The sequence below is a fragment of the Pieris napi genome, chromosome 2 (assembly GCF_905475465.1).
Source record: "Pieris napi chromosome 2, ilPieNapi1.2, whole genome shotgun sequence".
Lineage (NCBI taxonomy): Eukaryota > Metazoa > Arthropoda > Insecta > Lepidoptera > Pieridae > Pieris > Pieris napi.
The window spans coordinates 3,572,426-3,595,731 of NC_062235.1; the positions used below are offsets into that span (position 1 = coordinate 3,572,426).

General features: G+C 34.0%; 2 protein-coding genes across 6 annotated transcripts; one reads left to right on the top strand and one right to left on the bottom strand.

The window, feature by feature from the left end:
* The first annotated feature begins 229 nt into the window (after window positions 1-229).
* Window positions 230-21,490, top strand: LOC125056625 (heterogeneous nuclear ribonucleoprotein K). Of its 3 annotated transcripts, XM_047659836.1 has the most exons (11): window positions 236-378; window positions 7,235-7,258; window positions 9,201-9,307; window positions 9,692-9,748; window positions 10,378-10,421; window positions 10,757-10,832; window positions 11,460-11,567; window positions 18,017-18,145; window positions 18,593-18,952; window positions 19,199-19,368; window positions 21,178-21,490. In XM_047659836.1, the coding sequence occupies exons 3-11, from the start codon at window positions 9,218-9,220 to the stop codon at window positions 21,224-21,226; spliced, it is 1,083 nt and encodes a 360-aa protein (XP_047515792.1). In that variant the 5' UTR covers window positions 236-378; window positions 7,235-7,258; window positions 9,201-9,217; the 3' UTR covers window positions 21,227-21,490. The 3 variants fall into 3 exon arrangements, with proteins under 3 accessions (XP_047515800.1, XP_047515792.1, XP_047515808.1); XM_047659844.1 differs by lacking the exon at window positions 7,235-7,258 and having other exon boundaries at window positions 230-378; XM_047659852.1 differs by lacking the exons at window positions 236-378; window positions 7,235-7,258; window positions 10,378-10,421 and having other exon boundaries at window positions 9,262-9,307.
* A 201-nt stretch (window positions 21,491-21,691) lies between these two features.
* Window positions 21,692-23,266, bottom strand: LOC125056644 (lysM and putative peptidoglycan-binding domain-containing protein 3). Of its 3 annotated transcripts, none has more exons than XM_047659883.1 (3): window positions 23,056-23,266; window positions 22,720-22,900; window positions 21,692-22,340 (listed from the first exon to the last, which is right to left on the bottom strand). In XM_047659883.1, the coding sequence occupies exons 2-3, from the start codon at window positions 22,858-22,860 to the stop codon at window positions 21,792-21,794; spliced, it is 690 nt and encodes a 229-aa protein (XP_047515839.1). In that variant the 5' UTR covers window positions 22,861-22,900; window positions 23,056-23,266; the 3' UTR covers window positions 21,692-21,791. The 3 variants fall into 3 exon arrangements, with proteins under 3 accessions (XP_047515839.1, XP_047515819.1, XP_047515828.1); XM_047659863.1 differs by having other exon boundaries at window positions 22,720-22,912; window positions 22,984-23,258; XM_047659872.1 differs by having other exon boundaries at window positions 22,984-23,253.
* Window positions 23,267-23,306: the final 40 nt, after the last annotated feature.

Here is a 23,306-nt window from a genome sequence, read left to right on the forward strand (position 1 = left end):
CGAATTTGACATTGACTATTTGTTTATTCCAGATAAAATAAAATGTTCGTACATATTTTTATTGAATTAATAAATAAAACAATCGAGTAAGTTTGAAATTTCTTTCACAAATATTCAAACTATAATCTATTGAAATGTATTATTTGGATAATAACGACTTTAGACTCGAACTCCCATTACAATTGAAAAATTGGTATAGACTCTAGACCCTTAGAGTTGCTAGAAATAACAACATCCAAGTTGCAACAAAAATGCCGCCATTTGTATTGTTTTGTCATTGAATTGATTGTTAATTTTTATAACAATTGTTGGGAATTTAATAAAATAATATAAATCTAACTCTTTAAAACGTGATCACAACAGTAATAGGAATTAAAGGTAAGATTATATACACAATTCCAGTATTTTTTTGAACAAAACAGAAGGGAAACAAAGATACATTTTATCGATTTCTTTTCCACCGGTTATTAAAGTATAGAGTTTTCCGAAACATGTACATTTATAATCGCTGGCTTATATTTAATTTTAAGTACCAGTGTTATCTTTATAACCAATGTGAAAATAATAAGTACATAATTTTACCTTAGAGGTTACGTAGGCCCTAGTGTGTCTTTTATTTACAATGCGCTATGCTAAATTAACATAAAGCTAGGCTTTGTCAAAATTCGTTATTGTAAAAAATTTGCATAATACAAGAACTAAAAGACTAATTAATATTCATATGTTGTCAGTTCTCTTTTATATATTATAGCAATACTAATTAAGCTACTTCAACATTAACTTTTGCTCTAAAGTAACTGGTTGTGACTTGTGAGCTCATTTCTGACCAAAAGAGTAAAGTAAAATTCATCTCCCCTTTATTAATTTCTAAATTTTTAATAACATTCAGAACAATCTTTGCTAATCATAATCAAATGTTGAAGTTGTGATTCAGTCTAATTTGCAAGTTTTAAGATTAATATTATTTTAATAATACACAATTGTTTGTCTCATTAAAGAATTTATTTAAAAACGCAACACTCATATTGTATTATTAATTATTGTGTGTTTGTATAAGTGAATTTGTAGGTTTATTTTGCCTAAAACTAGACTGTCAGATAGCTTTAATTAACATTGTTCTAGTAATATTGATTATTCCCCTGTTAAGATTACCCTTTCCTCATTTAAATATCTACTTCAATATATTTTGATATTATATCATAATTGCTGTAACAGTCTGAGTAGTGCACACACCGTTTCATTGATATAAACAAATAGGAGTATGTATAATACACATTAACAAACCTGTAAATAGCAATTGTTATTTACCAAGTGAAGCAATGTGTGAAATAATTACAACAAAGCTGAAGGTCCTAGTAACTAACCACTAAAATTATTACATATTTCAGAAACAAACAACAATAGAATAAAAGAATTTATATGCATGCTCCCGATTATAACAGAAACATCTAGATTAGAAATAGAGATTTTAGTTATGAAATTAATATGAAAAGTATAATTATCTTAAGAATTGTTGGCAATAACTTAGATAAAAATATTTGTTTAGATTTTAGACCAATAAATATAGCATTAATAACTCATATAAACGCGAATTGATAACATTATTTACATGAGTTATTTAAAGATATTTTAGGCTGAAAACCTAAAGAAAGTTAAAACTATTCTTAATATAATCAATAATAATAATATATTTTAAATTGTAACTTCAAACCACGTAGTTAAAATCTTTTACTAACCCCTATCAAAGCATGAGAATTAAATTTTTTAAGTATAACAAAAATGTTATATGTACTTAAAAACTACTACTGTTTGCGTGCATTGCGTCCTTATTATAGCTTTTACGGTAGGTATATATCATTTAAAACAAGGCTGCATGCAATACACACCACATGGTCATTATGGTTTTGTGGTAGACACGGGAGCTTAATCATCACCTTATTTCTATGGGGTGGTGGGTAGTAAAGCATCAATAGCCCCCATGAAATGTCGAACGTAATAATTATCTGTGGTGGTGGGACGGCCAGTGGTTACTTTCCCGTCGTAACCGTCAACAAACGGTTGCTAAGCTACTGTTCATGATATATGCATGAGGCTGGCATGGACACTGGCGCTTTAATATGCGACTGAGGAAATTACTAGAGGCAAATATAAGATGTCTCCTCGACTTGCGATGGCGTGCGGCACGCCCAAGACTCCTCAAGCTTTTCCAATTACCCTCACGAAACGTCCAACGATTCTTACTATTTACGGCTATTTTTACCGTATAACCACCACCTCTTGTTCATAAGTGATGAGACAATCCGTTGTACGCTTGAAAGCATCATTTTGAATTCTTTTTGCCTTTGACTTGCACGCGAATGCTACTTGTTACTCAGTAGTAGGCACTTCGCGTAATTGCATGGGGGTTCAATTTTCTTTAGGCGACACTATTCTGTACCCCTTACCATTTTAAATAAATAAGTTTAATGAAGCGTTTACTTATAATGGACACTGAATTTATTTATGATCATAACATTCTTGTGAAAGTTGTGATTACTATACATATGACAGGAGTTTAACTTTTATTCGTATTTCTTAATTAAATAATTAAAAAAAACATTTTGTTTCTCTGGTTATGCCGAAAGTAGGTGGGGCGTTCGCTATTCGTATTTATGTGTACGTTAACTTTGTAATCTTATTTACAATGTTAAGACTTCAATATGAAGTTGGATAAAACGACCCTTCTTCAAACCGATGAAGCCGGTGGAGCGGCGCAAAGTTATGATCGATATATCATCAAATATTCAAACGGCGCCGACCCATGAGGAAACGTAATAGATAACTGTTTTCTGAAAGGTCGCTAGGGCAAACAGTATAAACTATATTAAATAAATGCTTTCAAAAGATAATTGTTATGTTATGCCTTCTTCAAAGGAAGGAGTCATGTAGAAAAAATCTTGCAAGGAAAAATACAGTTACATTTTATTGAGATACCAGACTTTAACTGAATAACTCCAAAAGATATTCAATTCAGTAGTTATACTCAAAGATATAGATTCAAAGCGTATCCTTAGCTTATTATAAAGTGTTCTAGAAAGATCGGTAAAATAGTCTATTCATTTTGTAATTTTCGAATAAATAATTCCCTTTGGGGGAGACTTGTCACGAGACATCAATTCTGCTAGACGTTTGTAAACAAATTACAAGAATATTAAATTGGATGATGATTTCGTTATTATTTAGAGAATAATAATAATTTTTTAATAGTCTCAAGGTACATAGGTATACCTTATAGGTATACATTATAGGTATATAATAACGTTAATAGCTTTACGTGTGCTAAAACACATATATAATACCAAAAATGACGGTTGCATCGTAATAATTCTACAGTAATTAATACAAAATAAAATTTATACATATTAATGGTAATACCTAGCCTAACTTTTATTATTTATATATATATATTATATTGAGTGTTTTTGAAATTATAATTAACGGGGCAGAATATAAACAACAAAGATAAATAAGTAAATATAATCATTTAAAAACTACACTTTATACGTAATTTCCCTTTAATATCTTTATTTAAAAAAATAAATAAATCAATGGCGCTACAACCTCTTTAGGTCTGGGCCTCAGATTTCTGAATCTGTTTCATGATCATTTTTCAATCTAATAGGCAAGTAGGTGATCAGCCTCCAGTGCCTGACACACGCCGTCCACTTTTTGTGTCTAATACATGTCGGTTTCCTCACGATGTTTTCCGTCACCGTTCGAGCGAATGTTAAATGCGCATAGAAAGCAAGTCCATTGGTGCACAGCCGGGGATTGAACCTACGACCTCAGGGATGAGAGTCGCACGCTGAAGCTACTAGGATAACACTGTTCTTAATATGATTATTTTCTTAGTCTTTTTTCAAATTTTTCTCTTCATAAAACCACAGTTCAAGGAATAAATTAAAAAAAAAATAGAATTAATTTTCGAGTTTTGCGTTTAGCAACATATTTTGCGATTCATTTTTATTTATACAGATTCATATCTACATTAAGAATTTAGAGTTTAATTACATTGCAAGCATTCTTTTATTTAAGGTTTTCCCATATAAATGATGAAATTTTTGAAATTTTATTTTTACCAATTGGAAACCTTTAAAAAATGCATTTGCAATTGCTTATTAATATAATGGTAGCCTCGTACTGGTTGTTGCTATTCTCACGGGCTATTGAATATTTTAATAGTACAAGAGTAAATTACAGACTACAGCTCGACTTTGGCTGTAATAGATATGGCGAAGTTTTCAAAAGGACGTCCACCTTAATTGGGTCACCTCCGCATGATTGCTTTGTCAGCTGACGATTTCTCATGTTTACGTTGCAGTAGATCCACCTGCCGCGATCTCACGCTAATATTAAAATCTCTACATGTATTAAATTCTGTACTACGTAATTAATGGGTTCGTTTAATTATCTCATATAAAAAGTTGTGGCTATTAATTTGTAAAATTTACGGTATTTTTTGATGCCGTATGATGGTTTTTGATGTCGCTTATAAAATGGTTTCTATGTTTGGGTTTATCTTCTACAGATTATAAGTTTTTTTGTATATCTCCTTAATATATATAAATTACGTGTCACGTTGTTTGGCGGCTATGGACTCTTAAACTACCGAACCGATATCAATCAAATTTGCACACCGTGTGTAGTTTGATCCAACTTAAAAGATAGGATAGCTTACGTGTCAATTTATACCCGCAAAATTATTTTACTGCAAAATATTTGTTTATTATTTGATAGTCACAATTCTAACAGATGACGCTGTGTTGAAAGTACCAACGTTTCACATACAATTTAATGGCATAACCACCAAAAAAGCATGGTCCCCATGACTGATGTTCTCCTACCGTTTCCCTTGAATGGTTTACTACTATGTTTTATAACAAAAAACCAACGTTGATTTGGGATTGAAAGTGTATGAACTTTTTTTGTCAGTTACAAACAAAAATGATTCATCTACGGTCGTTATTGGTTCTCTTATGAGGCAAAATAGGGTCGTATGTGATAATTAAGTATTAAATACGAAATGTAACCTAAATAGTCTATAGTTTTGTTGGTGTCGCGTAACCTAGGCAACCATTGTCTTCATTCTACTATTAGCTATTGACAAATAGATATTTGTTTGTATATGTTTACATATTTAGTATGGCCCAACAAATAAATCGAGGTTGATGTATTTGATCGTAATGATTATTTGGTTGTATTGATTGCTGTGACAGCAAAAGTTTGAAAGCAATTTGGTACGACCATTACAAACGGTTTGCCCAGAGGTATTCAGTGTTCGTCTTTGATTGATGAGACGATAATAATTCAGCACGACGTTAAGACTTGTGCGTAATTATTGTAATTAAGAAAGTAATGTCAGATTTTAGAAGTATCTATTCAAATTAAAAAAGCGATTGTCTGAGTACCAAAGCTTTTGAATTTGGTCTCTGCATTTTCCGAAAGCAAGCTTTTGCATTTATTTTTCTTTATCTGGTGCCTGCATTGCGAATAACCATCGGAGGTCCAGGGTTCGATACTTGGCTTAACTGTATCAGTAACAATGATAGGAAGGCCGATCACATCATTTTAAAAAAGAAATCTAATAAATAGGTGTAATAAGGTGGTACAATAAAAAGTTACGCAAACACTGCATCTATTATGCTTGCTATGGTCAATTTGTTAAGTGAAGTTTATAGGTACATCGGTTAACGACATTATTGCATGTTACCCTTCCATATTTACTTAATTTTTAATTGTTTAATTGAATTAGAACACCTCAGTTTCATTAGCGCTTATCTTTGGTAATGCGTGGTTAAAAGACGTTATTATTTGAATTATTTATACGGTATATTTGGTAGAATTATTGCTGAGTATTTTCAATAATGAATGATCAAGGACGATAGTAAAACCTACACTAATTACTAATACAGGAAATCAATAGAATTGATAAAAGGAACGTAACAATTCTATTAACTTTAAAACTATCTTGAGGTATGGTTTAAATGTCTTAAAATCATAATGATCGTTTATTGTCATTATATTCAGGATAAATTATTCAATGGTAGCTAAATTTTGATGTGTACATTCTAAATAATGTTTTACGTTATGTATTAATAGGATATAAAAGTTATTTTAAACTTCACAAAGCCGACTAAAGGGCCTGATCGACGGACGAGTAAGACCGCGGTTTTATGGCTCGTCGGTAAAGCTCGCCGGTGTATCATTGCAAAACCACGGTTTTAAATACCGCCGAGCCTGGCTCGCGGCTCGTCGTCGTGTTATATTTTTTACTCGGCTCGCCATGCAAAACCGCGTGTCGATCACGGCCGGCGAGCCGAGCCGTCACTTTTCGGCGACAGCGCTAGAGGACGGATGTGCGCCAGAAGAGCTGTGTACCTACCTACCTACTACAAACTTCGCGTGCGTGCTCAGTCCGTGTCACAATAATGGATCTACGTACTTGCAGCCACGATTTTGTAATACAATTTATAAATGCCTTTCGAGACTGTCCCTGTTTATGGCAAACTAAATCAAGCGAGTATAAAAACAAAGCAAATAGGCTTGCAGCATATAATAAACTCAACTCGTGGATATTGCAAAAAAATATGAACCAAACTCGGATATAACCGATATTAAGAAAAAAAATCATTAAAAATTAAAATAATAAAAAATAAAACAAAAAAAAAATAAAAACAAAATTTATTTATCCCATGGCGAGATAACACAAGGCTTCAGACTCGGAACAAGACATGTTTGCGACTGTTTTGCTTGCTAATCGATCAGCACCAACGAGCCGCGAGCCAGGTTCGTCGGTATTTAAAACCACGGTCTTACTCGCCCGTCGATCAGGCCCTTAAACCATTCAAATTGAATTCAAAGGTAACATCTTTTATGAATATTTCAAAGGACTGTGTTAGAAACATTTTAACGGAATATATAGTCGCGGGAACGAGGGTCTTGGTTGTTGTCTCAGTAAGTCGCCGTTTCCGGGACACAATGAGAGGCAGGCAGGGTTATCGACAGGGTACCGCGCATGTGCAGCACTGGCGCCCTGATGTCTCGCGAGGCCCTATTAACACCCGTGCGGAGCCCGACCGGTGTCAGTTCACTCGTCGACAACAACCAAATCGAACGCTCTTAGAACTTACGCGAAAACCTTATAATGTTCGTAATAGTGAAGAGGGTTCGCAGATTAATTTTTTCTTTTTTCTAGGTTCACGTTTGCGGCATAATTGTGGTGAGTTTATTTTTATGTCCTATTATTTGCTGATCCGTCAAGCTTAGTATGAGCCACGATTTATCCCTAACCCGCCTATGTAAGAAATGGTAGCAGGTGAGACAGCTGTTAGTGACATTTGGAGCGTTGTTTTTTACTTAACATTTTTTGCGCGGTCCCTGGGTACCTCTTTGTGGCGCGAACACCTGCCTGCTTTATACACATATGCTTTATCGTTGTGACTTCCAAATCACTAGTTTGATAAGCTGCACAATATCTATTTTAGCTTAATTTAACTAAAACATTTTAAGATTTTAAATAATACTTCATACGGTTCTATTGGTTTTGCATTTATTTTACTGATTCTATGCTGCAATTCGATTTATATTTTTATGAAATCAAAATCTTCATATTTACAAATTTCTAATAGACGATCTTTTGGTTTGTGCTATAAAAAAATATGAGATATTAGCTCTACAGTTTGAACATCAATATATTGTGGTTAATAGTGCAAACGTAAAGTATTAGTGTCAATGATCTTGTTCACCTGTCCTTCTGAATGTAGAATTAACATTTTAGGGTAGCAACTCGAGATAATGCACCTATGTTATACTGAGGTATTTCTATTAAATACATAAAGAAAAAATTAAAAAGACTGCAATGAAATCAAATAGGCAAAAAGATTTATACAACTTTTACTTCCGACGAAACAATTGATATTAGATTGAAGGGATTGAATCCTTCACGATAAAGAAAGTGATCGGTGTAACAGGCCCAAGGATGTGTCGGTCCTATGTCTCATTGGTAGTCCCTTCGTATGTATGTAGCTGTAGCTAGAAGTACTTCTATGAATGAAAAAATAAAAATTAATAAAGTTTAATATATCTGGAAGCAATTTAAATTGTGATCTTTAATAACTAACACTATTGGAATTTAAGTCATTCTTAATTATCAGGAAATTATTACATTATGAAATTAAAACATAGTATCAAAACATTATAGAACACTAAGTCAACATAATATTACTTATTATTATTATAGCCTTTTTTCGGACATGACAGTATTTTTACTTTATTTTTCGTAGATTGTTCTTTTGTTCCATTTTTGCGTGTCCGTTTGCCAGGTGGCAAAGACCTCCTCCAATCTTCTCCATTCTGGCCTTTCTATGGCCACTCTACCCCATGTTGTTCCCGCGACTTGTATAATGTCGTCGTCCAACCTTTTTTTTGGTCTACCTCTCTTTCTCTTTAAAAAAAAGAAAAAGAAATATGACTTATTAGCCATAATTATTGTAGGCTTGATTGTAATTCATGTATCGCACTTTTCTTTTGTGAACTTTATTGTAGGAAAAAAGAAGAAATTCAAAATATTTAAGTTAGCCTCTATGAATTCTGAGAAATAGGCATAATTCTCAGTTGGAGAATGCGATTTATACGACTCTTATCAAGGCATTCAGAAATTTATCGCTTCGCAATATATTTTCACGACAGTTTTTCGAATACATTGGAAAACTGAGCTTAGTTATGAATTTATATAACAAGAATTTTATATATTTACATTATATATACGCCATATTTTAGCAAAAAGCATATATTTTGTATGATAATATTCCAGCGGCGTTACAACTCTCTAGTTTTGACCTTAGATTTCATATGTTTATTTTTATATAGGTATGATATGTATGTATTCAGATAAGGACCTATGTCCTTACGATATTTTTCTTCACCGTAAGACTTAGTTTTAATCGCGCATATAGACAGCATTATCCACTGGTGAAAGCATGACCTCGGGGTTGCTGCTCTCACCTACACGGAAAGAACTCTAGAAGAAACTGTAAAATGCGTCTACATTTTACCCAATAATTACGTGCGCGCTCCAAATTTTGTAATGTAATTAAAATAACAGCTGGTAACATTTGGCCTTTTGATCTTCGATTGGAATAATTTTTTTTGAAATTCATTAGGTTAAAAGAAAATCAAGATGAAACGTGAGGCGTATGGAGATGACGGCCCGATGCAGAAACGTCACCGGCATACTGATGAGGAAATCACCTTCCTTATACCGAGTAAGGTAAGGAAACGTAAAGATATTTAAATTAAACCAAAGCGGATTTTAATTTTTATAAAAACAATATTATCTATCTTATGTGTACTTCTTCGGTACCAGTCGACGAGAACTGTAATATAATTTTAAATATCAACCGAGTTTTCAAGCTCAAATATCGATATTACTAAAGCTCTTTGATTAATACAAATCTTATTTATAAATTCGATGAGTAAATTTCAATTCCGAAGTTTTCATTTCACTTTTCCATTCGAAGGTTTCGTAAATTGAAAAAATAATCGTAAGTAATCGTTAATCTGTTGTAAGCTGTCGAAATTTCCTTCAAATCTCCAATCAACTTCAAAGAGATGTGTATTATGGGTTTGTTATATGAAATTTCTAATTTAACAGGTGGCGGGTTCGATAATTGGGAAAGGGGGATCAAACATATCAAAGCTCAGAAGTCAGGTCAGTATTAAATAAACATAGAAGGTTTGTGTCACGCATTTTAATTCTTTTTGTAGTTTTTTAGGTTTGTGGTATTACTATCGATTCATTAAGAAATAGTCTACTCATAGTATTTTTTAGGTTTCTAGTATTTCAGTTAATACAGGCCTCATGACTTACCACCTGCATTAGTTATTCCATACAAATATCTAATTATCTACTCTTGTCTCTTTAATACTTGTCTTTGCATAGCTATAAATTATTAAGAAGAGTATTGGTCCCATCGTGCCCTGGAACAAGAAAGCGGCTGGTCCATACAGAATAATCCCCCGGCAGCCAGTTACAGGTCTTTACTGCCCCTGAGAAGCACATGTAGTAGCGCGACGCTCCACGCGCCTCCACCCCTGTCTATCACCGTACACCATTCTATGAACTTCAGAGCATTTAACACTGTTTTCGTCCATACTCCAACCGAAAACCAGTCTTACCCAATTCAGTTATCGATAAGATACAGTGGCACCAAGGTCTTAGACAATTGATGGTGTGCGGTGGTAAGATGGAAGCGCGTGGGGCGCCGCTACAACGCTCTTGGTTGTCGGTCCCGCCCCGCCGGACGCCGCCGAACCCGCACTCGCCGCCCCGCCACGCAGTTTAAAGCCTCTATAACAGTCCCCGATTGCCTCGGCCCCGAACGGTAAATCCCCAAACTACTCTCAAATTGGATCTTTTTAACGTCAACAGTCAGGTGTTTAGGCGCTTTACTCCCGATTCCTTATCACCACCTCAATGGAAGCACCACCTTTCCCCCTTTCGAGACCGAAGTGTCGAAATTGTCCCCAGAAAGGACGATCCCTTATCGACATCCCATCGTCCTATATAACCACGGATGCTACGATTGCCACGCTTCATTATGTCCCAAAATAGAATCCCCTGACCGTTGATACGTATTTCTTAGACTCCATAATTATTGTGCTGTCTTTTATCTGAAGGAGCGCTTGGAGTGTATGCTGAAATGTTTACGTTTTTCAGCGTACTGACAATAACGGCGGCGGATATGGAGCTCATTATGGATATCGTGAAGGAGATCTTGCCGAATTTGGCTGATGTAAGTTTTGTTGCAATATTTACATGGTGGAAAATAATGTCCAACGTAACAGGGTAACGAAATTAAAATTTAATCTCACAGATACACAAAATTTAATAAAATAAAATTATTTTAATAACAAATATAGAATATTAACAATATCCTTACATAGTTATAATAATAATTAAAAATGAATAAATAGAAAACTAAAAAAAAAGTTGCTTCCACTAGCTGGCAGGATTTCCTAGCTCTATTGGGATGCTTTTTCGTCGGTTCGTTAGTTCTTTCGATCGGTACTAACTACTAGGCGCCCACTTAAATCTTTAATTAGGTCCTTTTCACTTAAACCCCACTGCCCAAGATTCGACTCCAAAGGGAACAATATTGATTAGATATATTTTAACCCTTCGCGCCTTATCGTATATCGTTATTTGGTTATAAAAAAACAAATCGCTAATTCATTATTGCTATTAATGTACCAACCGGCGATAACTTGAAATTGGCGCAAGCGTTGTAAAAATAAACAAGGGAATATAATAAAAACTAATTGTTAGTATACCCTTTACAGTTTGCGTGTACCATTAATGTCTACTTGGCTATCTAGGTGACTTTCATAAGCATATCATAACTTTTAAATTACATTCCTAGAATCAAAGAGGAAATGCCGAGGAACTCGATATTCGTCTGCTCATTCACCAGAGTCGAGCTGGGTGTGTGATCGGCAAAGCTGGATCCAAAATAAAGGAGTTACGTGAGGTGAGTAAATAACATAAGAAAGTAATCGACATTTTCAGGAAAATTACAATTCCGTAGAGTTTGCTAAGGAGAACGGATATTCTGTCTCGTACGTAATTCCTGTAGCAGCTCTGAAGAAAATCATCATCAAGATATTTATTTATACGAATTTTCCAAAAACTTATAATGAAGTATGTTTCTTGAAAGATTACACAAAATGTCCAGAAGTGCTTGCGTCTTTGACCTGCTAAAACCATTTCTCCATATTTCTGTTTGGTTTAAATGCGAATTCATAAAACTTCTACGATATTACGAGTCTAAACGCGTTAGGTAATAACGCTTGAACATTGAGCTTTCCTTTCTAATTATCTATTATAATATCTAAAGTGAAAATATGATAATTCTTATCGAAAGTAATTAAAGGTGTATAGCAGATGTCTTAGCGATCATCTGCCATTCTTGGCGCGACTCGCGAGCAATCATGAGTAGATTTTTTACTGGAATTTCGGCCGGCACTCAATTCCGTGGGCTTAGGGCGTAGGGTTGTCAAAAATTAATTAAATTCAGGCCTCTGTTACACAATCGTAAATCTAAAACTGTCATTTTAAGGAAGGAAGGTTATTTTAAGTCAATTTGTAAATTAAATTTTAACAAAAATAGATTTCATATCTAATACATCGAAAACTAAGAACCGTAAATCTTTATTCTGACAATGACAAAAGAAATAAGCTAATATTTAAATTATATAAAAAGTATCGCGGTTTTTATCTCATATTCTTTAAAATAGAATCAAGACAAGAAATACAATATACACTTTCTTTACATTATCTAAAAGTCTTGTAAATTTTTTTGGTGCTATTACTAGGCAACCCTATTGATCACCGGTGTGCTGTCAGATGAAGGGCAGATGTCGTTGCAGCTGCCGCCTGTATCCCGTCTTATCTGTACCACGTTTAGATTTACCTACATTTTATTGAAATTACCGAACATCATATTAGGTGTATTAGAAATTTTAATGAAAAGCGTTATAATTAGCGTATCACTACAAAAATTTTACACTCCGGGTCTTGATTCAATCTTTACCCTTAAAACCTTTTCTTTTTCATAAATAGTAATTTTTTTCTCGGACGGTAGTGATATACTACTTTATTATCTATGATTAAAGAGCTTTGGTTTACCTCTATGGTTAAATATCATACTTTGGTTATGTATAAGGGAATTTGCCACCATATAGCGGAAACAATGTGCGGTATGTTTCATTGTGTATGATCAATATCCTATTGTGCACGCGACTTAATCAAGTTTAAAAGCCCGGCCAATTTGTCATCGTGTCTACACAAACGGTATTAAAGCTCGCCACACACTTTGACACTATATTTTCACCATTTTTATTCAGCTTTAGCTAAAGGTCATTTTTCCTATGTTGTATATGTTTATATTCCTGGGTCAAGGAATGCTGTTACTTAAATTAAAATACTCACATACTACACATAATATAGTGGTGGATACTTAATAACTAAACAGCTAAGAACCCCCCGACATTCGCTAAAATAATGCGAACCGAATATATATATATATATATATATATATATATATATATATATTCTATGTTTTGCCCGTATACACTGTAGAGCAAAATTTTATATACAGTGTAAACTCAATGTAACCTCCATTGATTTAACGACAAACTAGCAAAAATCGTCGAAATCACGCGGCTTTGGTTGGTTTAGCTTGTCTTCCATACAATGATACATTCTACATAGCATTACACTCATTCTCAATAACGACAACAATTAAATACTAAAAAGTACTTTTAAAATAGCCGAAATTAGTTTTTTTGTCGCTTTATTGTTCAAGCTAGAAATAAACTCGACTGTCGGTGCTCATCGTATGATCGGTACGTATGTACCGAACTTTCCAAGAAATCCGATTTTTTTTTATAAATTGCGCATGCTTGCATGTGCTTTATCACGAAGCTGTCTTAATGTCGCAAGATATTAAATTAATTTGTAAAAAAATACAACCTAACTACTGGTACAGGACAAAAATAACAGACAATGCAATAGCGTCCAAATACGCTGGTTTTAAGTAATTACTAACACTAGTCTGAAATAAACTTTCCGTTTCTAATACATATTTTTCTTTCCATTTAACGGCAACTCTTTGTAACGTCAAAATAAGCACAGACCCTAGAGTTGCGTTATATAGAGTTTACACTGTACTTCATAAACTATCTTACGCTAAAGTATGCCTGTCAAGGGTGTTGGTGAGGATACAGCCTAATAGTGCACGTTCCGATCACTAACTGCCGGTATACGTTTAAAACTTTCAAATGGGCTTTAGAACTTCACCATCTCTATCAGCCACGGACAATGTTTCATAACTTCACTTGAACGAGTTAGTAAACGCTTGCGGTCCCATATTCTGTGCAATTTTTTTTTAAACTATAAAGGAAAATACGTGTTCTCTGACGACTTGATTGGTACATCGTAATATGTTTTAGTTTCCCCACTAGCTGCCCCCGCGAACTTCGTTACGCCGTACCTAATATGATTTTTTACATACCCTACAGTTTAGTACATATATATGGAACGTTTTTCTATGCTACCCCATAGAGAATGTTCGCTTTTGCAGAATAAACACCGAAGTACTAAACAAAACCCAATTTTTTCCCAATTTTTCTCTATCTATATATATAAAAATGAAACCCGTTTTCCGTTGCCACGACATAACATGAAAACGGCTTGACTGATTTGTCTGATTCTTTTTTTATAATATTCCTTGAAGTACGAGGATGGTTCTTACGGAGAGAAAAATTAAAAAAAATTGAGTGGAAAAGTCTAAAAACAACACTTTTCTATATTCCCATACAAAATATTCGTAATAATATTTAAAGACAATTTGAACTTTAATACCATATCATAAAGTTCAAGTGTTAAAGTTTCCGGGAAGGTAAAATTTTATTTTTTGACATAATGTATTTGTTGTATTATCAACTTACTTTTTTTTATCTTACTAGTTAGACCGGTGTCCCGAATAGCAGAATAAGTATTTAAAAAAAAAAAAAGAATCGACTGTTAGGCAGGCGGTACGATGTTCGCCAGGCCAGCTAGTAGATAAATAAAAATATTCGAACTGACCCAGCCATCTTCGAGTTTATATTCTGCGATAAATTTTTATCTATATAAATGTTTCCCACACATCTATGGATAAACAAAGGCACTTTTTTTTTCAGTTGCGTTTGCCTGAGAGGTAAGAATGTAAGTGGGTATTTTATGATCACAATTAATTCGTCTCGGAATGTTGTATTGTATTGCTTTGTAAATGGCATAAAAACAAAATTTCATTCCAAAAACATGTACGACAATTTACGTTGGACGTTTCGAAAAATCACCGGATGAATGGTTTTCTTGCAGTTTTTGTATCGATCAGCTGTTTTTATTATACTTTTACCTTTCCAGGTATAAAGTATATGAAATTTACCGACCTTGATTCTTTGTCGTAATTTTCGTTACATAACGAATGTTATTTTCGTACTTTTTCACGTGTATAACAGCGAGTTATCCTATTTTATTGTCTAAGGTGTGCTTACGTGACAAATTTATGACGCTTTCCGTCCATAAGTTACAATTTTTATATGTCTAGACTGTAGATTTTTATATGTCGAGCTGATATCGTTCGTATAACTTGTTGAAAATTCTCTCCCGAAAACACTGGATACTATATGTTAAAAATATTTTATACGCTTAATCATGCCTTGTTCCCGTCTGTGAGCGTTAGTAATCATAGTAAAAATATAAAGTGTGTTATAAGATGGCGTGGTAGGACGCGTGCGCATGGGCAGCTGTCACGGCAGGTGATGCCGCAGCCGCGCCGGAAGGCCGCACAAAAACCGCTCGCGCACCTGGCCAACGCCTACCTACTTGCACAATGCTTAGACCTTCCCTCACATTTCATTCAAATACGCATCCCGTACAAAATTTTTCAGGTAAATTGTACTGAACTTAAAGCCCTTACACCAAAAAAATTATCGCGTCGTTGTTACGTTATCCCAGCAAAATCGTATTAATGAATTAATTATTCATAATTGCTTCGCGTCAAACTTCTAAAAATATATAATTACTAAATCATATTACTCAATAGCGTCTACGTTGTTTGGTTATGTACCTCTACAGTATAAATATGACTAACATCTTGATGCGTCACAATGTTTTACCCTAAACCGTTAAGGGTGTTAACTGGTAGTTCGTGGCAAATTATTTTAATCTGGTCACGCAGTCACCTTTCGAGGTATCGTATGTAAGTACGAAACATGCTTTTAGGTATTTCGATTTTCGATTTTCGATTTTCGACATTAATTGTTCGAATTGTGAACTTTAAACTTTGGTTGATTGTGTCAGAAGGGTGGGAACACGTGTTAGTGAGGGGTTTCTATCCGGAGGAAGTACCGGCGCCGAGGTCGAGTTACCTCGACGCACGTGACGTTTTGTTCCCTCCCTCACATCCTAGATCCAAGCTTTTTTATAAGCGGATGTGAAAAACAATTAGTATTGGAATTAAATCTAACAGTCGCTATGACCAAGTTTCAATAAAATACATTATTATCTCTGCCATAACATAGTATATCACCGCCTGCATAGTAGTATTTTTGATGGAGCAATTAATTAGGCAGAAATAACAGTGTTATATGTCTACCAATTCCCTTGTATACCATTTTCGAGTTGGCTCAGTTCCAAACTGTGTTGCGCTAAAAAATATACATTAAATTGACATGTAATAACAATGACATTTGTCGCAAGCTGTAATTTGAGCAATGCATATGTTGTCCAGTAATTATAGCCGTGGTGACAATGGCAATTACCTGCGGGACACGCGAACTTCCGTTTCCGATCGGATCGCGCGTTACTACGGCTTCGTACCATCCTACCCCATATATATCGACCCAAAACGTACCATTCTTTTGTTTCCGCTGGCTAGATGCCATTAGATACTTAGCCCTAGCTATCGATCTTCAAATGAGTTCACATGAAAGCTTGTTGTCGCCAGAACGCTGCCTCATAAATCATAGCATCATCAAATATGTTACTAAACTGTTAGAAAATGAATTAAGAATCGGCTTTCGTGGTATATTTCAGACTTTATCTTAAAAAAATAATGGAGAATAAACTTATTACTTTAGTAATTAGATTTTGTTCTTAACGGAAAAGAGAAACAGACGTTGTTTAATTAGTATTCAAAGAACTGAGCTTCACAAAGCTTAACTAGTCTTTGTCGCAAATAAAGTTTCATAAACAGTTGAAGTAGTCGTTAGAGCGTAGGCGTGGCGCGTGCGGGAGCCCTACAAGTGCACCTTTCCGCGGGGAGGGGTAGTCAGGTGTTGCACGAAGCGAAGCACCCTGCCTCATTCCGTACTCAGCCGTCTGCCAAGATGGTCGTGTCTTCTTGTGAAGCTTGTGTTACGAGCGAAAGTCATGCGCGAGTGCCGGTTATAAAATGAAACGTGATTGATTGAATTAGGTTGGTGATTTTTTTATATCGAAGTATTAGCCGAGTGTGTGTTATCTAGTGTTTGTGCGTGACATGGGTGGCCCACGTGCGGCGGTCGATCTCAACGCGCGTGCGCTCTGCGACAGGAAAACGTCACTCGACAATTAAAATAGTGGAAAATGTATTCATCAGGAAAAACATCAATCAATGTGACGAATTGATTTAGGTCACAGATAAAGTGATATAAGGTCTGTTTGACTTGAAATCTTAAACGGATTAGACAAAGACTAGTAATTATTTATTCATGCTCCAGAGCTGAGTCCGAAGTGTTAAATTCATACAGTATTATTAAATTCATATTATATGCAACATAAATTGTCTATAAAAAATAGTGTATGTTTTTTTTCTTATATTCATACTACTGTCATAAAAAATGACTTTATTTATTATATAAATAATTAACATTAAATGAATAATCATGAGGCAAAAATTATTTTTCGCTTTATTCACCGTGGCAGAAATTTTATTTGGCATAAGAACGTAGCAGGTCGCAACCGAAATTGAATAGATTGTATGAAGGGGTGTTCACTTCAATTCTCATGGGTATAGGATTGTTAATCATTTTAATTTTGAATAAAGGGTTGGCCCCTTTCGAGAATACCTCGTCTAGCCGACCTTCAACGTGTGAAGTCTTAAGACGTTCTTTCTGTGTTTTTATAATTCGCGCATATTAAAATGACACCGTGTAAATAACATAATTATTTTCTCGGCTTCTAGAAACGCCTTTCAAAATACGTATAATATATTGCGGTGTTAGACTTTTGTATTTCAATATGAACAGTGCCCCGATAGAGTAAACGAGTGAAGCTAAATCATTAAAATTTTCCGATCTTGAATGTTTTAAAACTCGTCTTATATTTTAGACATACATTTAAAACAGTCGTAGCAACTAAAACTTAATGTATACTGTTCTGATTGTATAGAAAACTGGTGCACGTCTGAAGATATTCTCTAGTCCAGCGCCGCAGAGCACAGAGCGTGTAGTACAGCTTGTTGGGAGTAGTGATGCCATCGCAGCTGGCATTCGTGAAGTGCTTGAACTTATACGACAGGTGAGATCATCTATAACCGAAGTCGACTTTGTTTCATTCCTAGATCTATCTTTAGGCGCATACAAAAGAATTTCATTTGTTCTCAGTTGGGTTTTTGTGAATTTGCATTTCCCTATTTCACTTATCTTTCTTTAGTCTTCTTAGGTGATCAGCTTTTCGTGTCTTTTAATCTGAAGCAAATATAGACTAGCCGAGAATTGAATCTAGAATTCCAGGTTATACGTATAATGTTACCAAGTGGTGGAAATGGAATCACGTACTTGCCTTGCCTGATTCAAAACAAATGGCTTCCTCTAGAATATACTGAGACCATCAGGTAGTATTGACCTCCGTAGCTAAGAAACAAATACTGCATTTGTAATATTCCAGGGACTGGGTACCGGAAAAATAAGAATTTAATTTAATTTACAAGGCAATTGGAACTTAATTTCCGAATACAAATTTCAGGTCCCCATTCGAGGTGCTGTACAGAACTACGATCCTCACAATTATGATGATTTCTATGCGGAAGAATACGGAGGTTTTGGAAACGGGCAGGATAATGGTCGGGGCCCCCCAAGCCGCGGGCCGCCTTCGCGTGGCCCCCGAATGCCTCCTGGTAACAGAGGCCCCCCGCCCCGTGGACCCCCAATGTCCCGGAACGGACCCCCACAGAGACCCTTCAATGACGGGGCAGGGCCTCGTGGAAATTTCGGGCCGCCGCGGGGAAATTTCAGTGGTGGAAGTGGCTTTAACAGAGGAAGTCCTAATTTTGGCAATAACAACAGTCAACAAGAGACCACCACACAAGTGACAATACCTAAAGATGTAAGTTGATCATATTGTATGGTTTTATAACCATTTTAGTTATATAGAAATAAAAACATGATTTTTTTTGTAATTTAAAATCTGTTTTACTTGCAATATTCTCTAAAACAAAATACTATGTTGTAATAATTTAATTGGAGGTTATACCCGGCTCTGAAGAATATAAATTATTGTGCATGTACTTCTAAAGCATATCCTCAGTAGTTATATTAGAGCCTAAGAAATTTATTTATTTTTCAATTTTAGCTGGCCGGTGCGATAATCGGCAAGGCGGGTTCGCGTATACGTAAAATACGTGCGGACAGTGGCGCCTCCATCGAGATAGCGGAACCATTGCCTGGCGCCCCTGACCGCGTTATCACTATTAGTGGTACACCGCATCGCATACAGATGGCGCAGTACTTACTGCAACAGAGGTATATATTATTTTTTTTTATACTTTAAAATGCAATGAACTTGAAAATTGTGGGAATAAAATGCGGACAGTCTTCATTCTCACATGCGATTAATTTAAAATCAATGTAACTTTAATATATAAAATATGTAAAAGCTATTTCATTTTATAACATATCATTTTAGTAGATATAAAAATAGGTTGTAAGTATTTGCCTGTGTAATTTGCATATGTACAAAATATACGTTTGAAGAGATTTTAATTATTTTGGACCAGTTATAAAGTTGTGTAAGGATATCATAATCATTTATTAGCATGTGTATAATAAAGGCTAAAATGGAGCATTTTTTCTAGTTGTCAAAATTTCTGTGACATTTTGTTGATATTCACATCTAAAAAAATATTCAGAAATAAGCCTTGAAGCTTTATAGCATGGTTATAAAAATATTGTTCATACACAAGGGTGGGTCTAGTTGGTGTCACCTACAATCATGTTTCATCCATTTATGTAATTATTCAAAGATTATCTAAGAAAAAAACTCATGTCGAAGAGATAAGGATTTTATTCAATTTGTAACAGTCAAGGGTAAAGGCCTAGATTCGCCCTTGTTCATACAACTGCTGATGTTACAGCTAGCTTACTTATATAGTTTTCACCGATATTTTTGTGTAACAACAAGGAACAAGGAGACAAAATCTATTCCATATTCATGTTTGTGTAAATTAAATCAAGTTGTCAGTAGAGCTCTTTTAAATTACTCAAAATGTCATTAGAAATTAGTAGTGTATATTATATTAATGACATTTAATTAACCTATCTAAATTAACTGGCTTTGTTTTATAATAGAATGTTCCAAGAATTTCCCGATTTGGCTCCAAACAAAACTAAGATTAAGTAAATGTACAGCTTGAATATATCCACATAATGGTTAAGGTAAAACATATTAAACATTTTAAGTAGTTTGAGGGTATTTTGTGACTCTGGTTTGTAGTATATATGTAATGGGTTATAATTTAGTATTCTTAAAGTTAAATTTTACAATATTTTAACTATGATGGGCACTTTTTAATTTTCGTTTTATGTGTAAAATAAACTATGTAATGTAACATTTTTCTAAATAACATTTTTTATAGGTTGTGATCGTCATTAACAGGAACGCCACACATTGTATGGAAGACTAGTGATTTTGTTGTTTGATATTATATAACAAGGAATCACAAGTCTCCTTACATTGCGTCGGCTAACTCATCGAAGAAGATCGCACAAGTAACATTCATCTTTCATATCTTTTCTCTTCTAGGTTTCATCAGTGTTTTGATTCTTGTTTTAATTTAGTTTTTTGTTTTCTTGTGTTGACTTTTAAAACTTTTATACTGGGTGGCGCAAAAGTACTGGCACTAAAGAAAATTTGTTTATTTTTTTTATATGACATTTCCTGTCATTCTGTTGTTGAAAATTGTGTACGGTGGGGAAATCGTCGACGACATTCACGTTGTGTTTTTATCACTGATGAATTATTCCGTAACATGGACACGATTATTCTACGTTCTTGGGGAGTAAAACGGTCCATGTTTATTTTCAATGTATTTTACATTTGTTCACTACACATTTTCAACAACAGAATGACAGGAAATGTCATAAAAAAAATAAACAAATTTTCTTTAGTGCCAGTACTTTTGCGCGCTACCCAGTATTATCTTAAATATAAGGGGTTGCAATGTGTTAACTTAAAAATAATTTATTTTCTCGACTTTTTAGTTATTTATTCAAGATTAATTGTATTATTTTATACTTTTAGCACTCTATTAAGTCAGTGTCTTTTTTTTTCAGTGTCCATGAAAGCAACCCATCTCTGGGAGGCCGCGGTGGGAATTATTGATTTCATAATGTTGCCTTAACTGGCAACTCTGAGGCTCATTGTGTACCTATTCTAAATATTTTACATAGATCATAGATTCTTCATTGTATGAAGTCTTAAAATATTGCTACGGGTTGTAATGTTCTTATAATTTTTTATAATGTTGAGCATTTATCACAATTTTTTTACATACTGTGTCAACATGCAAAAGATTGATTTATAATTCTAGCAATAACATCAATTGTTAGAGTAATATAGAAGTATAATAAATTTATTTTGTAAAAATTTGTTTTATTTCCTTATTTTTATTGGTCACAACAACACAGTTAATAGGCAGGTTATTACACAATATTTTCAGACATAGTTTTAATGAAATCAGATCAAAATGAATTCTAAACATCATATGATTAATTCACATTATATTGGTTATCAATCTTCCTTATCTTTTCAATGATAATTTTTCTAAGTATCAAGTAAACAAAGAAGTTACTTACAATACAATTTATTATAAAATCACGTCATTTTCTTATAAATAGTAAAAAAGGTCAAAATGTTTTAAAGCTCTGCAATCTTAGAAAGTCTCCAATCATGTTGGATGTAATGGTGGAATATCTGAATGTTCATGTTTACCTAAAATGAACAGTACATATACAATGGGTGCAATTACTCCTAGTAAAAGTATAAAACATAAAAGATGGAACCACTTCAAGCCAAAATCAGCTCCTTGTGATGTCAACTGTTTAACTACTACCGTCTCTACAGATTCTCTCTCTTTATTTGGTAATAGCTGTGTATCTTCAGAAACCGATTCATTAGTATCTATATCTGTATATGGAACAACAGATGGTGTAAGTGTGCTGTTTAATACAACAGCATTACAATCTATTTCGAAATCAGCATCTTTTCCGTCTTTATCTTTCGGTTGTAGCCTGTTTTGCAAAGGACTTTCCAATAAATTTTCCATTGTAAGTAAAGTAGGGGCATGTTTAGATGTTGAAGGAATTGATTCTGGACCTTTTGAGTTAGGTACTATTTCAGTAAGAACAGAATATGGTGTAACGGGTACCTTGATTGTATGTCTGGCAAAAATTTCATTATCTTTATGTATATGATTAATTCTTTTTAATTCTGATATCTGCAAAAAATAAGAATATTTTATAATACAGCATGCTTCACTGAAAAGAATATATTTGTACACAGTTCAATCTCATAAAGAAACCTATTTTCTGGCATTAAGGAAAGTCATACAAAAAGAAATGTTACATTAGACATGCAAAACATGGCAAACCCACCAAAGTCAAGTTATTTTCACATTTTATGTAGTTTGATGTAAAATGGAGTGATATGTAGTTTACACTGCATATACATATATAACTTAGATGTTAGTGTAGTTCTATATAAAAAAATTGAGTAGTTAAGTAGTTATTAAGATTTGTATTTCATTACAAATCAATTGAATAATTACTCACGTGGGAAGTAATTAGTTTAGAACAAGTCACGATTACGATACTTACAGAACAATGGAATCGAAGGGCAATGGCTTGCAAAGTGTCTCCTTCTTGAACCTGTGCTTCAATGAAATGATCTTGTGGCTTTATTCTATGCAACTGTATATTTCCATTGTAGTTTAAAGCATTGTCCATAGTGCTATTCATACCACTAACAATTTCATCCCCGTTTTGAAATAGACGCGTCCTGATAAAAATACTAACTAATTATTTACAAAATAACATAAACATTAACTTTTAATTAGCAAACGGACAATGCCTAGCCCTTACCTTTGTTTCATTTTCAAGATTAATATTAAAACTAATAGTAACTAGCATGACCTACACTACAAAAATATCTACCTTTTATAAACGTAGACACTTTTAGTTAAATCAAAAGAAAAACAGCTGTTAGCTATTTAGTATTTACTCATCATTATTTTGACAAATCACAAAACTACAAGCATACAACAAATGTCAAAAACCCATCTAATTCTTTTTAAACAGTTTCTTGAAAGCTACATTGAATAAGTATTTCCACTGTCAAATAAAAAAACGTTAGCTGGATACTGTGCGTGTCATTGACGTGTCAATACTATGCATTTACCACAGGC